This window comes from Centruroides vittatus, unplaced genomic scaffold (genome assembly GCF_030686945.1).
Source record: "Centruroides vittatus isolate TY-2023 unplaced genomic scaffold, ASM3068694v2 contig_1168, whole genome shotgun sequence".
NCBI lineage: Eukaryota > Metazoa > Arthropoda > Arachnida > Scorpiones > Buthidae > Centruroides > Centruroides vittatus.
Window position 1 is genome coordinate 2,284,467 of NW_027120749.1, and position 23,826 is coordinate 2,308,292.

The following is a 23,826-nucleotide window of genomic DNA, read 5'->3' on the forward strand; positions in this document are numbered from 1 at the left end:
ACTTTAGAAAGTTCTCTCGATTGTTGTTTTCGCTGAAAGAGAATAATAACTGTTTACATAATGACATGTTTCTACTTGAATAACGATCAAAACTTGTATATTCAACAAAGATAATGTTGCAGATGTTCGATTTAATTCTCATTTTATGCTAATTTTAACGGTGCAGGTAAGCTTTAATACACTGTGAGCGCCTCTCTGGAGCATCCGTTAATTAAATCGTTATTAAATTCTTTGTAAAAACGTAAAAAATATCTTATTTTAGAACATATTTTACATAATTCTACACATAATAAACAACGTCTTGGTGGTATTTAGAAAAAATATATATATATATATGTGTATTTATTGTTGTCATGTTTGAAACATTTACTTAGTGTCTGTAAGATAAATGTGCAATTTGTCAAAGGTATAATGCTGTTTTAATCCAAAGTAAACGTTGTCAAATATTTTTTAGGTGTGTCTATTTTTTATGTATATTCTTATCTAAAATAATCTTTTGATATATAATGTTTTTCTTTCTTTTGTACAATCTTTTAAATGTAAAGTTGTTCATTTTATTTTCCTTTATCTTCTATGGCGCCTCTCTAACGTTTTAAAAAAATATCGCATTATATATTTATTTTATACATTTTTAAACCTATTTAAATCTATAATGTAGAAGGGATTTTTAGATAAATTTTTAATATAATTGAATACGTTTATATTATCTTTCTAAAAAGATTAAAATATTTAAATATTTATAAGTAAATTTTCCTTTTTTAAATTTCTAATTTCGCATAATATAAAATAATTTATGCATTTTAATGGAAAAATAAGAGTTTATATTTCAAAAAAAATATGTGAAGGTTTGTACCTTATTTTCGAAAAACGCATGAAGACTTATTTCCTGAAAATGTAATTTTGCATGAAATTGGATTACTGAATCATAAAGTATAAAGAATTTGTAGCAATATATTTCTTTTCTTTACCCCATCATATGCATCAATTTCGATTTATTGAATGCTTAGAACAGCTTAGAGAAGTTGTAGAATAGATGTTGTGGTGAAGATCATTCTTCATATTTCTTCGAGATTTCTACATTTTTTATACTCTATACTAGATTATTAATCTCTCATGTGAACCTGTAGGAAGACAGAATTGTTTTTGAATGATTAGACGAGTTTCTTCTTCTGTGTTTGATTTGTGTCATTAATCTCAAACAGTTCAATGGATCCAGCATCTGAATAACAGATTATATTCCTACAAGAACAATGGGATAAAGTAACGTAGAGGTTTTTCTAAGGTAAAGGGAAACCATTTTTCCCAAAGATAACCTTGTTTCCCTCCTGTCTTAAAGATCCGGCTTAAGGAATAACCAATAGAATTAAATAATACAGAATTATTAGGAAAATTTAGGAGGCCCCTTAACAAGACCCCTTCTCAATGGCCTCACCGTTATCTTGGCAGGTGTGTCGCATTTTCACCTTTGGTGTTATCCTCGTATCTGACCTCATCCAGTAAAGTTTATCATTGACATTTAACCTTATCTATGAAAGCTTTTGATGTAATTATCCTTTCAATTAATTAACTTAAAAGATTCTCGAAATAAAAGTTAAATTATAAATTAATTCTTGAAACATTTCCTTCTAATTAAAAAAAAGAAAAGTTTTTTTGACCTTTTTCTTTTCATTGAAAAAAAATAAGGTTTGGATCTTTCTCGACACAAGAAAATCCACGTAGTTTAGATTGAGAAATTTCGGAGAGTTCTTTTAGAAAATGGAACCTTTCAGATCAGTGGTGCAATCAGGGTAGGGGTAAAGGGGCAGCAAGACTTTGCCCCCTATTTGACGTTTCTGATTGCACCACTATTTCAGATCTTACAGAGACTATAGATGTTTTTAGATGTTAGAAAATATATTTAAAGAAGAGGTATACAGGAGCATATCTACAGGGGCCAGCCAGCTATTAACACAAACAAAAATTATAATTTATTTGTTCGAACTTGAAAACGTTGTTTTTAAAACATTTTTGATGGCGAATATGGCTTATCGGACCATCCGCAATACAATTATTAATAATAGGTACTTATTAATTATTGAGTTAGTCCCCACTTTTGGGTACTTCTGGATCCATCACTGGAAGTACATATATTAAATTTTAGAGAGTTTGGAAAATAGGGATATTAGAAAATTCATTTAAAAATTAGTGACTTTTTTTTTTAGAGAAATTATTTAAATATTATAATTTTAAGGTTTTAACTTCATTTATGAACTACCCTCATAGAGGAAGATCCATTACATGAACTTAGTTGTAGATAATACAACTTTTCTGCATCATATTTCTTGTTTTCCACATTTTTTACGGTTGTTTTTTTAGATTTCATCTATATTTCTCTGAAGTTTTACCAATTTTCATTGTGTTTCTACGATTCTTGTAAACATTCGTATTGAAGGATTTTCACGGAGGACGTGGAAGCAAATAGTAAAATATCTTATCCTTACAAAAAGCAACTTCAATACGTGCCGAGTTCAATAGGTCCCCTTAAGGAATAAGTTATGCTTCTCAAATTGCATGCATAAGAGATAGGCCCTATTTTTATAACTTGGCACACGAAGTGAAAGCCAAGTTCTAAAAAGCCCAACTTCTCCCTATTACAGTTGATTAATGTCCAGTAAGTGCGATAACGTGCTTTGTCTATAGGGAAACACTAGAGCAATTTTACAGTTTTATTTTCAAAACTAACAAGTATAAAAGCTTCTTTTTACGATCTTTCAGTTATGAAAGCAGATTAGGCTCACATATGACTCTCTTGATAATGGTACCGTTAAAGCCAAAAATAACATTGAAAACAGAGCTGAGCTGTTTTTACTGCAAATTGGGTATCATTAGTTTTAATAAATAAAAGCATCGCCGAGTGAAATCCTGACACTGCCATAAATAAATAAACTTAATTAGTTTGCCCTTCATAATAAATATATTTTAAAAAAATCGACATTTCTTCTTAAACTTTCGAAAATTTCTCTTATTTTTTTTAGAAAGTTTGAATTTTTAACACGTTGTTTATTAACACATTAAACTGTAAACAATTTTTTTGTAGCATAGAATTTATAAATTTATTATGTTTGTTATACGTTATTTTAAATAGGCGTCAAAGAAAATTTCAATTTTATTATATTTATTTTATAAATTTCCTCAGCCTTTGTGTATACCTGAACTTTTATTCGCGTTTTCTTGTTCACTTACCATCTGCTTATTTTGCAGACATTATTCACAGGAAAGGCCTTCCTCTGCTTATGAAAGTGAATAATAGTGTGTCGTTGAGTGGGCTGACATATTTCTCTCATGGTCCACCGATTTCTGACACCTGCCTAATTACACCTAGGGTTCAAAATCGATAGGATGATTCGCTTCATTGAATTCCCTCTCATATTGACTAGAGCCTTTTCTTGTTATTACTTCTTCCGCTTCCTTTCTCTTTAATTGTTCCATAATCGACACAAAATGTGTCCTTTCATGATGTTTATAAATGTATCTTTAAATTCCCTGTTTTGTATGATCTGTGATATGCCTCACTTTCCACGAAACCTTTTATGTGCACATAATAACTTCACGTTACTCAGCGAATAAATTCGCTAACATCAGCACATAGGAGGAGGGAATAAAAAAGAAAAACACATAAAAATTCTATACAGAATTTTGAAATTTTACGATACGTTTCATATTATCGAAATTTTTTCTTGCGTGAAGTAATTTATTTTCTATTTGTATCACACGAATGGATGCCAACAGGAATACGCTTATAAGAATCTTCATAGTTGTGGACTATCTTCGTTCTCGTTTCGTGTCAGGATTGCTTAAAGTACAAAAGTTTTCGTTATCTGAACTCACGATAAAAAGTACATAACTTACTTCTGTTAGTTGACAAGTGCTCTTAAACACTTGAAACCAATGTCTTGCTGCATCTTTTAGTTCGAAACTTGGTTTGGACAGTTTTCTAGCTGCAGGCTACCACTGCCGCTACTACGAGTAGCTCTGGCCGATAAAGTCGACATTTAGATGATTATTTTGGCTACACTAAACAAACGGGTGTCTGGCCAGAAACGCGATAACACTTTGTCTACTGAAACAAAACGCAGAGACGTTTATCTAAAACAATTGTAAAACTGAAAAATTACATTTCACTTTTATGTGACTTTTGCGATAAGAGTAAATTAATAATTAAGTTTGTTTTATACTGTGTTTTTTTAGGAATTTTCACTTTATATTTTATTCTTTTATATATATATATATATTTTTTAAAGTATTTTCTATAATTTCCTCGTTTCTAATTTATTTACCACTTCCCCATTCTTTAATGTTTTATGTTTTTAGTACGGTTTTCCCTATTCTTTTCTGTTTTCTCTCTCGAATTCTTTACGTTTTTTCTTTCTTTTTTAAATTCGTTTTGTTGCTTTCATCCTGTTTTTATCAGTAACTCTAGAAATCTTTATTGTTTCATGATGTTCAGTGATCGTTTTACAACTCTTCAATTCCTGTTTTATATCTTCATCTCTAGTTATTTTTATTCCATATATAACACGAAATTCTCTATCGAGGAAAATATTTTCGAGTGATTTATTTCGCAAGGAATTTTTTTTTTCTAGTTTTATAAATTGCCCTCCTCCGCTCTTTCGATAAATATATTTCGCTTTAACCATTTTTTATATTAGATAATCTACATAATTTCTTATTTTTCCCACTCAAATTACCATTTGTTACTTGACATTTATGCCGTTTAATCACTAGATTAATAATTTATCTTCCTGTAAAATATTCCATTTATTTTAATTACTTTTTTCTAACTTATTTTTATTACAATTCCTCTTACTTATAATTAAGTAAATTAAATATTTCGCGTTATACTCGGAAACAAAGCAGCTGTCTGAGAGTAGACGATAGTTTGCAATTAACACTCTCGTATACTTTATACGATGGGGGAGAAAAAAATGGGAAAAATATTTGATATAACGGGTAAATTTTCAATATAATGCTTATAGATACATATGCTATTCGTAGAAAGCGGCAAAAATCTAAGAAATCGATTTTGTAAGCAGAGCTTCCAGATTGATTTGACAAGAATAGATTGGATACAAACTTTATCAACAGACATTTCTAGTTTACTTTGAAGGAAGAAAAAGAGAGGGGAAAAAAATACAAAAAAGCGACAGACAAGCGGCAGGTTGTGACTTGGTAGAAGAACCCAGACTAAAAGGAAGAGGGAGAGAGTGAGATTCACAAATAGCTGTCTCATTTTAGTACGATTGAAATTCTTAGTTGTGCTAACAGCTGGAGTTCACGTTTCGTTCAATTTACGCTCTTTATTATGTGATTATTATTTTTAAAAAAAAGCACACAAAAAATGGGCATGTTCGCTTATTAGAAGCCATCTAAAACTCCGGAAACAGGAGTGTCTTTTTTTATTTAAAAAAAGAAATTCTTAAAAAATTGAAAAACTTAATGAATCTCTAATTATTTCGGTAAAGAGCAATCTTCGAACGAGTATAAATGTAATATGAAAAACACTCATTTCAAAGCTTTAAGGTTTAATTTAACACGGATGTAATCAATGCTAATACAATAAATTTTGCCATCTTCTGATGTTTTCAATGCTAATATATTTTATTCTGCGTTAAGTGACATATATATTATAGATGGAATGCTTTCGAAAGTCTTTGGAATGTCGAGTCAACACTTCGTAATGATTTCATCTCGTCTCTTCACAAGATGGCATCAAATTTCACGTTCCTAAGAATTCTCTTCTCCTCGAATTAGTTTAAATTTGATTTTCTGCATAGAAGTAAAGTAAATTTACGGTCAAAATTAATTTTTATAAGTAGCTAAAACACTTTCTCTGCCGTTAATCAACAAAAATTCACATCGTATCTAAAAATTCAATATCTAAAAATGGTCAAAATCCATATTCGTATCCTGGAATGGATTTTTGAGCATTTGGATGTTGGTTGTTTTATATATTTCTAAAATAAAAATCTATATTTCGGGATGTCCATATGGACTTTTTAGATCAGAATCCAATTTATATACGCGGATATGGATTTTTTGTTTTATTTTTTTAGATTTACGTCGAAGAAGTTTGGCTTTTTTAAGGCATCTTTGTACTGTACATAATCTCTATTGACGTGAAGTAATTGATTGTATTGGATCCTTGCGAGTTAATCTGCTCTGATGAAGATTAAAGAAGGAATAATCAAATTTTCAGTTTGTCTTTTTTTTGCTCAGACTTCTCGATGAAAGACACAACTTCAACTTTTCTAACTAATTAAAGTAAATGAAAGTAACTAGACACTAAAAATTATAGAATTGGCTAGATGCGGAGTATTGCAGTAGAAGTCCTATATTGAATTTCCTTAGGTGTCATCATGATTTATGCTTTGACATTCATCGATTCTCGCATTTCTAAGAAGTAAATTAATTACAGTTCGGCTTAACTTCCGTTGACAGAATGACAACAAACTTTACAGACAAGCACCCTAGGCTTATTTATTCTACGGACATCACGTGTCACTTTTCGAGCTATTTCTGTCCTCTATGTTCAGCTGTCACATCATTACCTCTAGAATTGTCTCGGGCAGTTATAAAGAGATTCTAACAAAATCCCTTAACTCCTTTATCTAAGAAAGGTCACTTTTGAACGATACAAAAAATATATATATTTTGGATAAATCTCTAAATTGTACTTTATTTTTATATGGAATTCTTTTGTTTTCAACTTGAAATTTTGATTCTATTTCTTAGATTTTCTGTTATTTTAGAAATTGTATCGTGTTTTTTTTTTTTTTTTATTAGTAATTTCGGTTTTCTTACACATTTCAAACTCGAATTTATTTTATATTTTTGATTCAAAATCCATTTTAATTAGCTTCATTTTAGTGTTTCCTTATTCTCTGACGTGTACTCCATCACCTTTTTAACCTTCGAGTGTTTAAAATTCATCACGAAAATTCATTTTTAAAAAAAAGGGTGAGAAATCTGGATCATTATATATTAGACGAATACAGGAAAGAGATTGTCGTTCATCATAAATCACGCACAATTTATTTGGCCTTAAATTTAATCCACTCGATTCTTCTGCTTGTGATTCTATTGGGAAGAAGAGAGGTCGTCATATGTCGTGGGTGGAGTAACAATCCTCTTGGCCCTGTTCTGTCTACACATCTCGAATGATGTATGGGTCCTTGGCCTTCTTTCGGCTCTGCACCTTATTCGGCTTGGCATGGTGTAGAATCTTTATAACACCTTAAGGAATGTTCACACAGGTAGAATATCTAACAATCTTCTTTTAAAAAAATAATAAAAGATAATAGCAATAAAATAATTCTCTTAATATAAAGTAATAGCAATAAAAAAAAAGAAAATGTTTTATTCTTTAAGATTTAAAATTATTAAATTTCTTACAGAGATTTAAGTAATAATAAATTAACGATAATTGGAAGAAAGACCTTAAGAGGAGCACCAAGATTAAAAAATTTGTAAGAATAATTTGTAAACATTAGTTTTAATTGATTAAATTAATTTCTTTTTCATTTAATTGCGCTATTTTTAATTCAAAATATATAAATTTTTAAATAATTTAAAGATGTGTTATTTATATAGCCTAATTTATATATTTTATGTGGATCTTCTCTATATAAATAGAGAAGCTCCACTTAAAAAATATAATTTATTACATTAATTTTTAAGTATTTAATGGAAATTTACGTTTGAAGTATTTTTAAATATAAATATAAAACTAATACAGTCAAATTCAAACAGGCAAATGGATAATAATGAAATTACATGCGTCGATGATGCTGCTTTAAGAGGTTTGAAGGATATGGAAATTTTGTAAGGATCTAGTTACTTATTTTCCATCTTTTCTGTATTAAATTTTAAAAAAGAAATATGTAAATTCCATTTTGTAACAAATTAAAAAAAAGGTCGAATCGTGACAGAAATTTTAAATCGTTTCAGAACTTTGAATAAAAATAACTTAACAACTCTTGGAAGAGATTTATTTGAAAATATGAAGAAATTACGAGTTTTGTAAGTATTTTTTTTTATTTTCTTAAAAATGTCGGGTTATAAAGTAATTCAAATCAATATCGAGAAGCTGATAATTGAAGTGTTCGTGTTATAAATTAAGTTAAATCAATATGAAGAAGCTCGTAAAGAGATGAAATATTTATCTTAACAGCTTCAGCTGTGAATTTGATTACAGTTCGTTTAAAGTAGAAGCATTAAAAATATATTTTTGTTCTAAAAATAAATAAAGTGTGTGTTGTTATAAATCTTCATTAATGGTGGACTCTCACGTTTTGAGAAAGTTGCGCAAGAGGGGGTTTATTAATATCAAGCAATGAACCCATTTACTAGACACTCCCTACTACATAAAGGGTGTGCAGTAAAATATCATTGTGCGCGCCATGTCCAAAACGCCCTAGTAAAACATCAAATTTTAATCGTGACGTTAATAAAATACTTTTAGAATATGGATATTTATATATAAAATAAAATAAAATAAAAATTACCATAATTAAATGGAAGTAAGTATTTAAGTAACTGTTACTGAACAACTAAAGTCAGTAGCTCTATTATGATTAAGATAAAGTAACAGTTGACATGAATAACATCATTAACGTATTATTTATCTCACAATAAGATGAAGGGTCAATGTCTCTTCGAAGCAACTTCGTGACACGATACAAATGATAGATGCATACCCTTAATGTTGTAATAATGTTTATTAACTACATAATCAATTGTTTTCGTTCATTGTCTAAACATTCCATGTTCCTTGGAGTTTAAGTGATGAAATTATATACTCACGAGCTTTTGTAACTTCGAATGTTCCCATTTTCATATCAGTTTTTATAGAAGATAACAGAAGAAAAACAAATGATTTTTATAGATAATTCTCGGAATTGGTCCCTTGGTTACTTGGTAGAATGCTTTTCTATTGTTCACGGAACAATTGTTCGAAAATGTTGTAGTAACAGTTCTCGGTATTGATATAAAAATATAACTTGGATGTCGTGATAATAAAATAAAATGTTTTGTTGTTAGTTTTTTTTTCTTCTTTAATATAGTTTTTTTCTTGTTTTTATTGTTTAGGAGATTATCGGATAATCCACTTACTTGTGATTGCCGTCTTGCATGGTTAGCAGGATGGTTAAGGAGGAATCCTCGTTTAGGACTCTTTTCTAAATGTATGATGCCTTTTTACTTAAGAAGTAAAGCTGTAGCGGAATTACACGAAGTCGATTTTGTGTGTAATGGTAAGAAATTTTGACACTGAAAGATGTAATAAAGTAATAAACTATTCGTGAATATATCGTGGATATATGGACTGTAATGTAATGAGTTAATCGTGGTTCTAGATAATTATAATATATTCCCTAGTCTGCCGTGGTTATAGTATTGTAAGCAACAATTTCATTCATGAGACTGTTGTGGCTATGAAACTAAATCCATTTATGGACTTACCGTAGTTATCAGGCCATAAAGTAAGTCAGTAATCTAGTTATGAGTCTATTGTGGTTATAAATCTGTAATGTGATAATCTATTCGTCAGACTATTTTCACTGTGGGTCTACAATATAATAAACATTTTTTACGGAACGGTCCTTTATTAATCAGTTTTATCAAACAAATAATTTTAATTATTTTTTCCCGACGTAATTAAGGAGTGGAGGAAGCACCAGCAGGATGTAATCGAGAACCATTATGCCCTCATCCCTGTAAATGTTACGACGGTGTCGTCGACTGTAGAGATAAAGGACTGCTTCGAATACCCGATCACATACCCGATTCTGCTACAGAATTGTGAGTATCGTGTTATTCAATATCACACGTGCAACATAAGATACATTGGATTAGGTCATACAGTATATATCTCTGAAAGACTGCACTTGTTCTGGAGTGATAACATTACAGATAAATCTTGAATAGATCCTCGAATGACAAGGCTTGAAATACATACCGTGTAGGAAGTACTGACACAATGAGTAAAGTTGTAATTACCTGTTATCTCTTGGATGTTGTAGCTGGACAGGTGAGGTTAGAAATGTTGCTTTGACGACGTGATGTGAAAATCAACTTATATATTTAATAGAAGATTCTAAGCGATTGTTAAAATTACAACCACCTGGATACATCACAAAATATTATTTAAAAAATTACAAAAAAATATTTATTTTATACATTAGTTCTATATTAACCCATTGAACTTCTTAACATAGTTTTTTTTATTTGTTTTATAAACATTTCAAGCTTGAAACTCGATAATAGATATATATATATATTGAACTGTTACTTAGTCTCAACTTGTGAATAGGAATTTGTTCAGACTAACTATAAATTATAATTAAGGATTTTGTGTTATTTCTCCTCTAAAATATATAAAAAATAAATCTTTACAGGAGATTGGAACAAAATAAAATTAGTGAAGTCACATCAAAAGCATTCTCTTCATACAAACAATTGAAAAGAATGTAAGTATATATACAATGTATTCTAAATATAATCAACTAATTAGTTAGTTGATAAGTGCCAGCTGTACTTTACCGGATATTAGAAACAAGTAATTTGAAAAAAGTTGACAGTTAATGTCAACATATTTTGTTACAGAGTTGAAAATTCGTATAATTCTTCTTCTATTTTCAGTGATCTTAGTAACAATGCTATTACAAAAATATCCGGTGATGCTTTCAGCGGTTTGAAGTCGATAACATCTCTGTAAGTTTGTGTAAAGCTTTTGAGAATTTTTAAAGTATTTTCTTAACAAAAAAATCTTCTAAAATAATAAATACTTTTAGTGTTTTATATGGAAATAAAATCACTGATCTGCCTCAAGGAATTTTCAAAGGATTGACTTCTTTACAGCTTCTGTAAGTATTTTATTTGTTTATTTAACCCTTTGCCTGTCGACGCCTGAGGAAATTGCTATTTTTCTTTTATTTTTTATTTTTTGACATAAAAAATAAGGTCAGATTTGTGTTGAAATATTACTTATTTGGCATATTTTCTTAATTTTATTTCTTTATCATCTTCCACAGGTTATTAAATGCTAATAAAATTTCCTGTATCAGAAAAGATACTTTTGCTGATTTGCATAATCTTAATCTTCTGTAAGTAAAATAATTATCAAATTGTCGGGATAAATTTAATTAAAAATTTTTTAATATAATCCCTTTTATTTATTTTTTGCAGTTCTTTGTACGATAATAATATTCAGTCGTTAGCAAATGGAACATTCGATTCTCTTCATAATATTCAAACATTGTAAGTTGATTATTTAAATTTCTGCCTTAGTATCTGCAAAAATTTATATTTTAAATGCATTATTGAGAATAAATAGGTGATTTATTAATAATTTTTTACATGCAGGTAAGTTTGTATTGTATAGGAAAAAAAAATGATCCAATATTTTCTAATATTTTCCTAAAGGTTGGAAGAAAATGCTAGATATGTTGGATTCGATTAAAATAGAAATGTTAATATTTAAATGACTGAAAACACGGTATAAATGTTAGTATTTAGGAAAACATCGAGAAAAAAAAATGCCTTCAGCTCTCTTTCTAATGATTTTTTTTCTCGAAAAAAATCAATAAAAATTGAACGTTTTTAAGCATTAAAAACAAGATAAAGTGAGATTAAGAAAAGAATAAATAAATAAAAAAAATTACAAAGTTATCCATTTGTTTATTACTGACAAGACACGTGCCGTATGTCAAATGACTCATCCTAATTCCTTCTTGTACGATTTATTTGGACTTTATTCGTAATTTGACGATGAACATAATCCAGTGCCCTTTTTCTTCTTTTCTTTTCTTTTAAATTTTTTTACGCTTAAAGAAAGATCTCCTCCACAAATCATTAAACTTTACGCGGGAATAACCCACATATTTATCGTAACAGATCCAGGCAATGACAGAATGCTGGACTTACAGGTGGCGCTTCTGTGTCAATGAGAGGGGGGACATTAAACCAGTTTGGCTAGTCGACAGCCCCCGTCTGCTTGGCCTCTAGTGGGTGTCTGTCTGTGTGTTTGTTTGTCTGCGCGTGTAGATAATCAATGTTATAATAAAATCTTAAGTTATAAGCTCGATAATCAATAACGATGCAATGTCACGCGTTGAAAACCTTTTCGATAAATCAAATATTCAAAATAATGTTATTGTTGCGAGGCTGCAAGTATGCGAAAGTAGGGAAGTCGTTATAATGACGATAATTGTAAGAGAGGGACTGAGATTCTTGTTCCAGCCCAGCAATTAGGACTATTCGTCAGATAGTGAAGCAGTTAGGAGACACCCAGGGACTAGATACTGTTGCCCTTCTGATTGTGTCAAGTGACGCTAATGACATGAAGGAACGAGAAAATGCTTTAGGCAAAGGGGGGGCCAAACCATCGAGTAGGATATAAATTTATTATGCTATAAGTTTGGCTTATTAGTTTTTCCAGGAAGCATAAAGCACGATATTTGTCATAAAAATCGTTTTTAATTTAAAAAAATTAAGAATTTCAATCAATTCGAAGTTAATAAAAGTCATTTATAAATAAGCTTTAATAGAATTTTAAAAGACGCGCCAATGAATAAATGTATGAAGTTATGATTTTAAAGTAATCCCGAGATTAAAATGTTCAGAAATGAATATAATTTAAAAAAAATTTTCTAAAGAGTAATTTAGAAAATGATGTCAATTTTCTATCCGATTTAATTTTAATTTTTAATTAGGCTCTTTTTATGTATCACAAGATTTACTTTTCTTAATTAACCTCGACGATTATAATTATTGATATGAATTTTTTAAAAGAAAATAATAGAAGTAATCTGTTAAATGGAAGGTTTAATTGAATACAAAATGAGATTAATGCAGGAAATAGAAAAGGTAGATGTTTACTACTCGTTGCTTTACTTTATTTCTTCAAACATAATGGTTACCCAGTTGAAATAAATGCTTTTATTTCCTGTTGTAAGAGTTCGTCTATCTTCATCCATTGGCCATTCGCTGCCAACAGACAAGAACCGGGAATTGAGGAAGTGCATTGAAGACCAAACTTCCCTCTCTCATATCTCCCTAGAGTTCACTATCTACACTATCTTATTACTCTACCATTGAATACATCCCAATATTTAATTCGACTCTACTTAAATTAAATAATAGACTTTTTAAGGCTCGTTTCTTTTGCTATAACGTAAAATTTTTCGTTAATTATTTATATTTTAAGTGTATAATTTAATGCCATGTTGATAAGTAGCTAATATATTACTTTGTGATTTAGGCATCTCGCTCGAAATCCTTTCATCTGCGATTGCAATCTTCGATGGTTGGCTGAATATCTCCATATTAATCCTATCGAGACGAGTGGAGCACGTTGCGAAGCTCCCAAGAGGATGCACAGGAAGCGTATCAACCAAATGAAGGACACCAAATTTAAATGTAAAGGTCGTGCCTCTATTTGTGTGTGAATGTTGCTAACTTCAATTGGTAATTTAATTTAAAATCAGATATTTTCCCTTAAGAGCAGGGTATTTTTTTTCTTTTTTTTCCCCTCTCTCCTCGTATGGTCCCACGCTTACGCTGCAGAACCGCAGTATGACGTCCATATTTCAAAGACCACCTTCTAATTTTGTTTCCCAAAGCCCCCCTGCTTAGAAGTGCAACAAGCTAATAAAGTAAAACTTGATCGAGAGGCTACCGTTCTCCCATTAATTTTTATATACTTTCTTCTTTCAAATTGACTTCTAGCCTATATATTTTAAAAGAATATATTAAAGGATATTTATGAGAATTATTTAGAATATTAATTTGAAGTTATATATTTTAAAAAGCCACAATATAAGCACGCGAATCTGCACCATTTTACTGTAGCTTAAACACTAAAAAATAACTAAAAAATGGATCCAAAAATTCCAAAACTTGAAAACTTTACTATATTAAAGCAAAATAAAATCAGAAAGTATTATTTATTTTGCTTAAAACTTATATAAAATTATCACCACACGTGACACTTTAAAAATACTATATATTTACTATAAGCAATAGTAATATTATATTGATCATATAATTTTTTTTATTTAAAAAATTAGTAAGGTAAATTAATAAACTTTTTACAAAATTTAAAATACAGGCGGTGAAGATTATCGGACGAAATTAGCGGGTCAATGTATTTTGGATACAGAATGCCCAGACAATTGTTACTGCGAAGGGACTATAGTGGATTGCTCAAAGAAACATTTGAAGGACATCCCTACAAAAATCCCTATGTTTACTACTGAACTGTAAGTACATTCCTTATATATATATTAAACAACTTAATATACGTGAGTTATAATTCACTCTATTTATAGCCGTTTGAACGATAACATGATTTCTAAAGTTAAGAATTCGGGCTTATTTAAGCACTTGACACATCTCAAGAGACTGTGAGTAATATAAACAAACTTATCAAGATATATTTTTTATTTTGCATTCATTTATTTTTCACAAATTTATTATTATTAAACTTATTAAAACTTGCAATGAATCGTCGATACGTTGGTGTTTATCATCCTTTGAAAACATCATCTCGAGATTTACTCTAAAAATACTTTAACGATTTCTTTAGTAGAGAATTGAATAAATAAAATATTTAATAATAACATAATTATTTATTTTTAAATGTAGTGATGTAAGGAATAACGAAATCGAAAATATTGAAGATCACGCATTCGAAGGAGCCGTTCAATTAACAGATTTGTAAAAAATAATTCTCTTTTTCCTCTTGACATTTCTCTCTTTGCCTGTAATTAAAGTAATATATAATTTAATTTTTATAGGCTCTTAACTGAAAATAAATTAAAAGAAATAAGACCGAAAATGTTTTCTGGACTTAGCAATCTTAAAACATTGTAAGATGTAGCAAATTTTGTAATTATTTCTTAAAATATAACTTTATATAAACGTCAATCTTTAAAAGGGGGAAGGTATACAAAAAATTCTTTTATTTATTTAATTAATTTATTTATTTATATAATTTTTTTCCCTTCTTTCAAATCTTTTTCTTCTTTTTAAACTGAAAATATTCTTATTTCAGGATGTTACGTAATAATTTAATAACGAGCATAACTAATGACAGTTTTTCTGATCTTCCTTCTATCAAAATGTTGTGAGTTTTCTTCAATTAAAACCCATAACAAACTATTTTACATGTTTCTTTATTTTAAAAAAAAATTTAAAATAATTTAATTTATTAAATAATTTAATTAAAATTATTATTATTTATTTATTTATTAAAATAATTAACAGGTCGTTGTACGATAATAAAATCGAATGCATTGTTCCTGGTTCTTTCGATCGAATGAAGTTATTGTCCACTCTGTGAGTAATGTTCTCTTTTAACGTTATATCGAGGGGTAGAATGTCTATTATCTGTATAAAGTGTCCTCCAATTTACAAGGGTTATTTTTGAAACAGTCCAACTTTTGATATATGACCTTGTTTAAACAATGAACTAAAGACATTATTCCTTACAGAAAAAAAAATGGGTCGTTGATGATAATTGATTCTTTTATTATAACTTTCTTAACTGAATACAACTTTCAATGATGTTAATAATAATAATAAAGGTTTTAATGTAATAAGCGGGTGTATATGTTAAATTATTATAATTATAATGTATATTAAAGAATTTGATAGAGTAGAAAATCTGTAATTCTGTAATTGTTTCTCTCCATTCTTAAGTAATTTTTTTATGGTGAAATGGGGTTGTAAATTACATCTGTCATGTTTATTTTTAAATTTAAAATTAAAATTACTAATAATTTATTAAGAAAAAAATTAACAACGAATAAATAACAACATTTTGAATGTATCAGTTTTAAAATTTTGTTTAAAAAACAAGCAAAATCATAAACAATTATCGCTTGTTTTCATTCAAAATTCTTTTTATTTTGATTTATGAAAAAGAATTTTTGTATTTTTAAAAGTTCGATTTAAAATATAAAATTTGAATTCTACATTTAATTAATTCAAATATATATATATGTGAATTATTTACTGTATATAATCGTTTTGAAGCAGAAACACCTGTTAAAATAATATGCAACTAGCCAAAAAAAAACGCAAAAAAACTTTAAAAATCATTAGATGTAACTAATTTTAAACATTTTAAGTTATTCTAATGAAAACATAACCCTGAAATTTCAAAAAATTCAGATCATTTGGGATTCAAAGTAATTTATTTGACTCGTTTAAAATTCGTATCCGCTCTTTTGTGTGAAAAATTATATTTATTTACATAAGCTTAGCGATTTCGAAATAAATTTTAAAGCTTAAATTTAGAATATTTTCTTGTTTTTCTAATGAAAAAAAATGTAAATTTAACCTGAATTTTTTGTTCTTCCTTTTACAAGTAATTTATTAGCCAATCCATTAAAGTGTAACTGTCACTTGAGGTGGCTTTCGGATTGGTTAAAAAAGAAGAATGTGGTGACAGGTAATCCCAGATGTCAAGCACCAACTTCGTTGAAAGACATTCCAATACAAGATGTGGAAATGAAAGATTTTAAATGCACCGGTGAGTTAATAAACAATAAAATTTTCATGAAAAATTCATAAAAATTCAAAAACGGAAAAGTTTTTTCACGGATTTTTGCATGAATTATTATGGGCGACGTCCTTGTTGCAAATGTTCTTAATGATGCTTTTTTCGCGTAGAAACATGAATTTCAATTCGCAAAAATGATAAATTTCTATAATTTATTACTAAAATTAATGTATGTACACATTTTCCTACTCTTTTATAAAGTAAACTATCATTTTTTTCATTCATTATATGATTTTTTCCTACTTATATTGTCATTTTCGTTGCGGGTGAGTCCAGCATCTTATTGTGGACACACCTGCTCTATCCAACTTTTTGCAGTAACGTGACTTACTTTTAATGATGTGTTTGTAAGGATGTTTAGTTTAGAACCGGTAATTATTTTTTTTTCTGTTGTCATAGATTACGAACGTGTAAATGGGTGTGGTTATGAAAAATCATGTCCCATGGGATGCACATGCACAGCTACTGTAGTGCACTGCAGCCGTCAAAAATTGAAAGCTGTGCCTCCAATTATTCCCATGTCGACAACAGAATTGTAAGTTTTTATACAGATTATCAATTTAATTAAATTTGTTCGGTGAGATGTCCATAATTAAAAAAGAAATTTTTTTTAAAGATATTTAGATGTAAATGACATCCCTGTCATTCCTACTACATTAAATGCGGCTATAAATATCCAACGATTGTGAGTTTTTCTTTATATATTAGCATATAATGCAGATTTAATTACCAAAAATTCTAACTTAAATCTTCATTTTTAAAGGGATATGAGCAACAATCAAGTTTCTATTATTCCAAATAATATATTTGCAAATTTGACAAATCTATCAACTCTGTAAGCATTTACAAATCTGTTTATTTATTCAAATAAATTTGTGATTTTTTTTTAAATTTTTTTTTAAAATATAATTCCACAGAATTCTTAGCTACAACAAGTTGCAATGTATTCAAGTAGATAGCTTTAGAGGATTAAAATCCTTAAGGATATTGTAAGTGGTTTAAAGTATTTATTTATTAGTTTTATTTTAAAGTAAATAAATATCATTTAAAAATTTGCATCTTCTAATTTAGTTTTTTCTTATATTAATTAATATTCTACTTTCAGATTTTCTAAATTTAGAATTTTAAACTTGAATGTTTAGAACAAATGTTCGCTCTCTACCCATTTATGTATCCGTCTTCGTTCTTCTTGTATATATGCTAATTACTTTAATAAAATCCCTCTAATTTTAGAATTGTTATCATTACAAATATTTTTAAAATAAGTTTTCAATTATTTTTTAAATAAAAAAAAATCCTTTTCAGATCATTGCAAGGAAATGATATATCCATGATACCAGATGGTACATTTCGTGAATTAGTGTCCATTACTCACATGTAAGTAATGCCTGACATTTTTTTACTTTAATCATCATTAATTATACATGTTTATGTATGTAAAATACAAAAAATTTTCAGAGCATTGGGTGCTAATCCTCTGTATTGTGATTGTAACCTTCGATGGTTGTCAGAATGGATTAAAGAAGATTATATCGAACCGGGAATAGCCAGATGTGCAGAACCACGCTCCATGAAAGACAAACTGGTGCTTACAGCCTCTACAAATAATTTTATCTGTACAGGTACAATAATATTTAATACACCTTTTTTTAGAAAAATTGTCTATAGACTTATCTCTTCAAGCACTCCAATCTCAAAGTAAATATCATCCAGCTCGAAACTTTGCTTCTAAGTGAAGACATATTCATTTAAAAAACTTGAAGAAAAATTGCTAATAAGTTAGCAAATTTTATTATTATTTTATTTTGAAAACAATCTTATTCACTTCATAAATTCTTTATGAAATGAGATAAAAAATAAAATAAAATGCGCGCTTGTGTTCCAACAACATCCTCCTCTGTTGATGTTCGTCAATAATGCTTGCAGCTCCTTAAAATGATAGTAGTTAATTCATTTCTATGTCTTAAAGTGACGTCGAGTGGATGAACATTGGCGTCTTATCCTCTTCTGTTTGTCTGTTTCCTCGTATTCGTACAATGTGCTTGTTCTTCGAGTACACTAAACCACATTATTTTACTTGACTCTCCTCGATTTTTATAACTTCACGGCTTCATGTTTTTTTTCTATTCTTATCAGTAAAATTGTTTTATTAACAATAAATCATATCTTACTTTTTGTATGGTTTCCATCAAATATCATCTGAATTGATGATACTTGATGGAAGGATTAAAAGGCAAAAAAAAAAAAAAAAAAAAATATTAAAGCAAACTGGATGGTTTCGTTATTTTCCATTTGCTACAAATGAATTTTTCATGTGATTTTTTGGAAAATACTTTTTTCTTTTAGCAAATTTCTAAAAAAATATTAAGTTTAGTTACAATAGAAATACGAATTTTAGATTTTCTTTTTCTTGCAAATTCTGTTTGTTATTTAAAATAAATTATGGATCTGTTCCAAAAATTATTGGATAACGTTTTATTTATTCTCTCCTCACTTTATCATTTTATTTTATTATTTTTTTTTGTATTTTACTAAAAAAATTATTTTTTTAATAAAATAAAACTTATTGTTAAACATCGCGTTGAGTTAATATAACAATAATGTTTTTAAAGAACCACCGGAAGCGGATGTTCTAGCGAAGTGCGATGCCTGTTATACATTTCCTTGTCAACATGGCTCCACTTGTCTGTCTCTTCCATTAAGAAATTACAAGTGCGAATGTTCTCCCGGTTATCACGGACAACATTGCGAATATCTGATCGACGCCTGTTATGGAAATCCATGCGAAAATTCCGGAACTTGCAAAGTGCTGGAAGCGGGACGTTTCAGGTTGGTAATTAACAAGTTGTTGATGTTAAGTGATGACGAGCGCTTAAACAAAAAAGGAAAACTAATTTCAGCTGTCATTGCCCCGCTGGGTTTGAAGGAGACAGATGCGAAACTAATATCGACGATTGTATTGCTAACAAGTGTGAAAATAATGCCACTTGTGTCGATTTGATCGAAGGTTATGAATGTTTATGTGCACCTGGTTACACAGGTAATTTTTAACATGTTACTGAATCTCTTTTATCATCATTTGAATCGCTAAACTTCAACATTTTCCGCTATCTTACTGTATCTATTTACATATTATTAATTTAATTAATTTTGTTTTTAACCGTTAGAAATGTATGATTATGAGTATTTATAGGTTTTAATGATACACAATCCAACATTTTTAGGCAATTATTGCGAGAAAAAGATCAATTTCTGTTCAAAAGAATTTTCGCCGTGTAAAAATGGTGCCACTTGTGTCAATTACGAAACTCATTATAGGTAAGGGCCAATTTTTTGATATTTGTGTAAAAATGTTGTCATTTTTATTGTTAAAGTAACAGTTGTAATAGATTTTAATGTTCTGTGCTCTTGTTTTTGCTTTAGTTGTTCTTGTCCTGTTGGATTCCTTGGTGAAAATTGTACTGTGAATATAGATGACTGTGTAGAAAACATGTGCCAAAATGGTGCAACATGTGTGGATAGTGTAAATAGCTACAAATGTTTGTGCCCAGATGGTTACGCTGGTACTTATTGCGAGCTTACGCCAATGGTGAGCATGTTGTATCCCCAGACTAGTCCATGCCAGCAGCACGATTGCAAACATGGTGTTTGCTTTCAACCGAGTGGTTCCTCTGATTACATTTGCAAATGTTCACCCGGTTTCACAGGTAAACGTTGCGAATCACTCTCGAGTGTCAGTTTTCGTGAAGACTCTTATTTAATATTTGATCCTCTCTACACGAAACCTGAAGTTAATTTAACTATAACTTTTGCTACAAAGCAGAACTATGGTGTTATGGTTTATAATGGTGAATCGCAGCATTTAGCTGTTGAATTGTTTCGTGGAAGGATAAGAATTAGTTACGATGTCGGTAATTATCCTGTTTCCACTATGTTCAGTTACGAAACTGTTTCTGATGGCGAATATCACACTGTTGAGTTGTTGGCAAGGAAGAAAAATTTTACTATGAGAGTTGATAAAGGCATGTCTAGGACGATAGTTAACGAAGGTGCGAGGGAATATTTAGAGGTGTCCACATCTCTATATATAGGGGGATTAGAGGAAGATGTAGCTATTAAAGCTTTGAGACAATGGCATCTTCGAAATGTTTCCAGTTTTGAAGGTAAGTTTGTATTTTCGTGCATCAATCTCATAATTAATCATTTAAAAATAAATTATTGTTCAACAGGTTGCATGAAGGAATTATACCTGAATGGAAAGCCTCTTGATATCGTAGTTGCTAGGAAACAGCAAAGAGTAACCCCTGGTTGCCCCGAATACGATGATCCAAAACCGTGCGAAGATCATAAATGTAAAAAAGGAAAATGTATCCCATTGGATAGAGACAGTTACGAGTGCGAATGTCGGAAGGGTTGGAGCGGTACATATTGCGATCAAGGTAAATTATTATAATAAACTCCGTAAATTCTACAATCAGTAATTAATGATAATTCATTGATGATACTTTCAGCTCCAACATGTCAGAAGGAGCAGTATAGAGAATACTTTGAAGAAAACGGTTGCAGATCAAACAAGATGATCAAAATGGCGCATTGTTCTGGTACGTGTGGTGATCAATGTTGTAAACCTCAAAGAATAAAGCGCAGAAGTCTGCGTATGGTGTGTCCGAATGGCAGTCGTTACGCCACACAAGTTGATGTGATTCGAAAATGCAAATGTGTTCAAAAGTGTTGAAGTGTTGCCTACTTCAAAACAAAAAATTAAAAAAAAAACTTTATTTAAGTGGTTATTATTGGCAATTTTAGTTGTTGAACTGCTTTGTTCGTATTTTTGTTGCTGTGCACCATTTAAGAAAAATGTGTATACAGTAATTTCTCATATCGGAAACGAACTGTTTTCTTTATTTCATGTGGCCAAAGTAAATAAATAAATACACTTCGAAGGCCCTTTTGAAGAAAACAAAAACTAACCATATTTTGTGTGCTCTGTTTATAAAAGAGCAACAATTGTGCACCATTTGTCTCAGGTAAAATAGAGCATTTTTTAATTTTTCAGTTTTTTTTTTTTTTAATTATTCTTTAGAAAATAGAAATCCCTGTTGATAGATATTAGAGAAAAGTATATTTCCTCGTATATATTTCCACATTCCTGTCAGGTATTAGTCCTGTCGAGTAGAATTAGTGAAACTATTGAAATAATAATTAAAAAAAAATTCCACTGTCCATGAATTTTAAACCCGATTTTTTAAATTTAATTTCCAGAGAATTTGGCCATGTTTGATTTTAACTGAACAAGTACAAAAATAGTACAAAGATAGATAAATATAAATCTTGGACCAAAATGATTTTGGTACCATACACACAACACATACACATCGATGTTCTTTTTGTAAGTCGTATTTTGGTCCAAGATTTAAAGGAAAGAAAAAATTTTGTTTCTGTTTGAAATAAAATAAAAATAATAATTTTTTGTGCAAGTTTATATATGTAAAATATAAACAGAAATATATATAAACTCTCAAAATATATATATAGTTGTGTAACATTGTAAAATAATTTGTTAAATAGCCGTAAAATGATCTTTTTGTTTGCGTTATAGGATTATTTTTTGTTTGTTTTGTTTTTGTTTTATATTGTCGAATTATTTTGATGTTCGATGTGTAATTTTTGTACGGAAAAAAAACAAAAAATTGTGTGCGAAAACCATTTTGAATTTTTGTATAATGTATGATATATGATGATCACTGAATATAAAAAAAAGAAGAAAATATCAATTTGTGTGTGTGTGCGTTATCAATTTTTTTTTAGCTTTTTTTAGAATGGACCTTTCTAAAAAAAAAACACGTAACAACAATTTACACCAGAGGAAATACACGGAACATTATCGTAAAGTTGAGATAATATTTATGAATTCCCTGTAAGAGGACCCCCGCGAGTAGGAGGAACCAAAGTAGAAAATAATGTTTTTCTGCCTGACATCTATTGAATTTAAACGCGATTCTTTGCCTTCGTGTTTTCATAACGATAAAGTAACTAATAAATAAATTTACGCTATTTAACTTTCTTCTAATGGACTGCTTTTTTTTTTTTTTTTTTTTGGTTGAATTTTCCGATATTTCCTTCTACTATCTTGCTGTCGGCAGTTAATTTTTTAAGTCTTTTACAACAAATAAATTATTTTAAAAATAATAATAATAAATTATTATAATATATATATGTGAATAAACAATAAATAAAAGCGAAAAAATTGAAAAAAAAAAAAACGAAGTAAACACTTTTTATACTCTACTTCTCAAAGTGTAGACCGCGTATTACTGTACGATACGCGAAATAATTTAAATTAGCAGAAAATAAATGATTTAAATTTATTATTTAGAATGACAATTTTAAATTTAATTGATTATTAATTTTTAAAAGTTTTCTGGAGAAGAAAAATTTTAATATTAAAACATGGTACTGTTTGTAAGTACAGTATTGTCAAATTGGAAATTATAGAAAACTTCAGTGCTGTCATCTAGCGACAATTTTTGCATTTAAAAGTTTGTAAATTATAAAAATAATTAACTTGTTATATTTTATAAAGAATAAAATATATATAGATAATAATAATAATAATATATTAAGTAAATTGTAAGTATATTTTTGTTATAAAATATACATTAGTATATTTTAAGCAATATAATTTATGTACGTAAACAGCATTCGAAAATAAATACTTAGAAGTATTTAAAATCTAAAATACGTGTGAAAAATGTGCAGAAATCGGTAATTAACAGTACAGAGTAAGAGTTGTGACGTACAAAAATGGCGTTTTTGTACGTTGCACTTATACAGATGTGTGACAGATGGTCCAATTTCGCATACTTCCTAACAAGATAATGAAGAAAAGCAAATTACATTCATTGAAGCTCGTATTTCCATCGTAATTTTAATAAAATTACAATAAAATTTTGCATTCGATGCCATTTGAATCGAACAGAAATACATTTCAATTGACGGAATCTATTGAAATCTTTACATAAAGAATAAATAATCCAATAAGCATTATCTAAGATTTATTTTTGCAATAAAAAATATTTTAAAAATTTTCAACTTTAAAAATTAAAGTTTTAAAATAGTTATTAGCCTTATTTATTTAAAAATTAAACTATAATTAAATTAGATGTTGATCTTTATGCAATATATTTAATATTTCAGACTTTTAGCTTTTAGGACAATAACCT

At 28.9% G+C, this 23,826-nt stretch overlaps 1 protein-coding gene across 2 annotated transcripts in view; it reads left to right on the top strand.

The window, feature by feature from the left end:
- Positions 1 to 22,377, top strand: part of LOC136981950 (protein slit-like) — a 37,918-nt gene extending 15,541 nt beyond the window's left edge. Inside the window, exons 5-34 of one of the 2 annotated variants that reach the window (XM_067278380.1) lie at positions 7,434 to 7,505; positions 7,789 to 7,860; positions 7,987 to 8,058; positions 9,127 to 9,290; positions 9,699 to 9,837; positions 10,434 to 10,505; positions 10,678 to 10,749; positions 10,830 to 10,901; positions 11,070 to 11,141; positions 11,224 to 11,295; positions 13,298 to 13,455; positions 14,147 to 14,297; positions 14,367 to 14,441; positions 14,683 to 14,754; positions 14,835 to 14,906; positions 15,092 to 15,163; positions 15,304 to 15,375; positions 16,410 to 16,573; positions 17,003 to 17,138; positions 17,220 to 17,288; positions 17,367 to 17,438; positions 17,521 to 17,592; positions 17,909 to 17,980; positions 18,062 to 18,225; positions 19,216 to 19,432; positions 19,504 to 19,643; positions 19,828 to 19,921; positions 20,027 to 20,766; positions 20,833 to 21,042; positions 21,115 to 22,377. In XM_067278380.1, coding sequence (XP_067134481.1) covers positions 7,434 to 7,505; positions 7,789 to 7,860; positions 7,987 to 8,058; positions 9,127 to 9,290; positions 9,699 to 9,837; positions 10,434 to 10,505; positions 10,678 to 10,749; positions 10,830 to 10,901; positions 11,070 to 11,141; positions 11,224 to 11,295; positions 13,298 to 13,455; positions 14,147 to 14,297; positions 14,367 to 14,441; positions 14,683 to 14,754; positions 14,835 to 14,906; positions 15,092 to 15,163; positions 15,304 to 15,375; positions 16,410 to 16,573; positions 17,003 to 17,138; positions 17,220 to 17,288; positions 17,367 to 17,438; positions 17,521 to 17,592; positions 17,909 to 17,980; positions 18,062 to 18,225; positions 19,216 to 19,432; positions 19,504 to 19,643; positions 19,828 to 19,921; positions 20,027 to 20,766; positions 20,833 to 21,042; positions 21,115 to 21,338 — 3,925 coding nt within the window. In that variant the 3' untranslated portion in view covers positions 21,339 to 22,377. The remainder of the gene's footprint in view (positions 1 to 7,433; positions 7,506 to 7,788; positions 7,861 to 7,986; positions 8,059 to 9,126; positions 9,291 to 9,698; positions 9,838 to 10,433; positions 10,506 to 10,677; positions 10,750 to 10,829; positions 10,902 to 11,069; positions 11,142 to 11,223; positions 11,296 to 13,297; positions 13,456 to 14,146; positions 14,298 to 14,366; positions 14,442 to 14,682; positions 14,755 to 14,834; positions 14,907 to 15,091; positions 15,164 to 15,303; positions 15,376 to 16,409; positions 16,574 to 17,002; positions 17,139 to 17,219; positions 17,289 to 17,366; positions 17,439 to 17,520; positions 17,593 to 17,908; positions 17,981 to 18,061; positions 18,226 to 19,215; positions 19,433 to 19,503; positions 19,644 to 19,827; positions 19,922 to 20,026; positions 20,767 to 20,832; positions 21,043 to 21,114) is intronic. The other variant, XM_067278385.1, reaches the window with a different exon arrangement.
- The last annotated feature ends 1,449 nt before the right edge of the window (positions 22,378 to 23,826 follow it).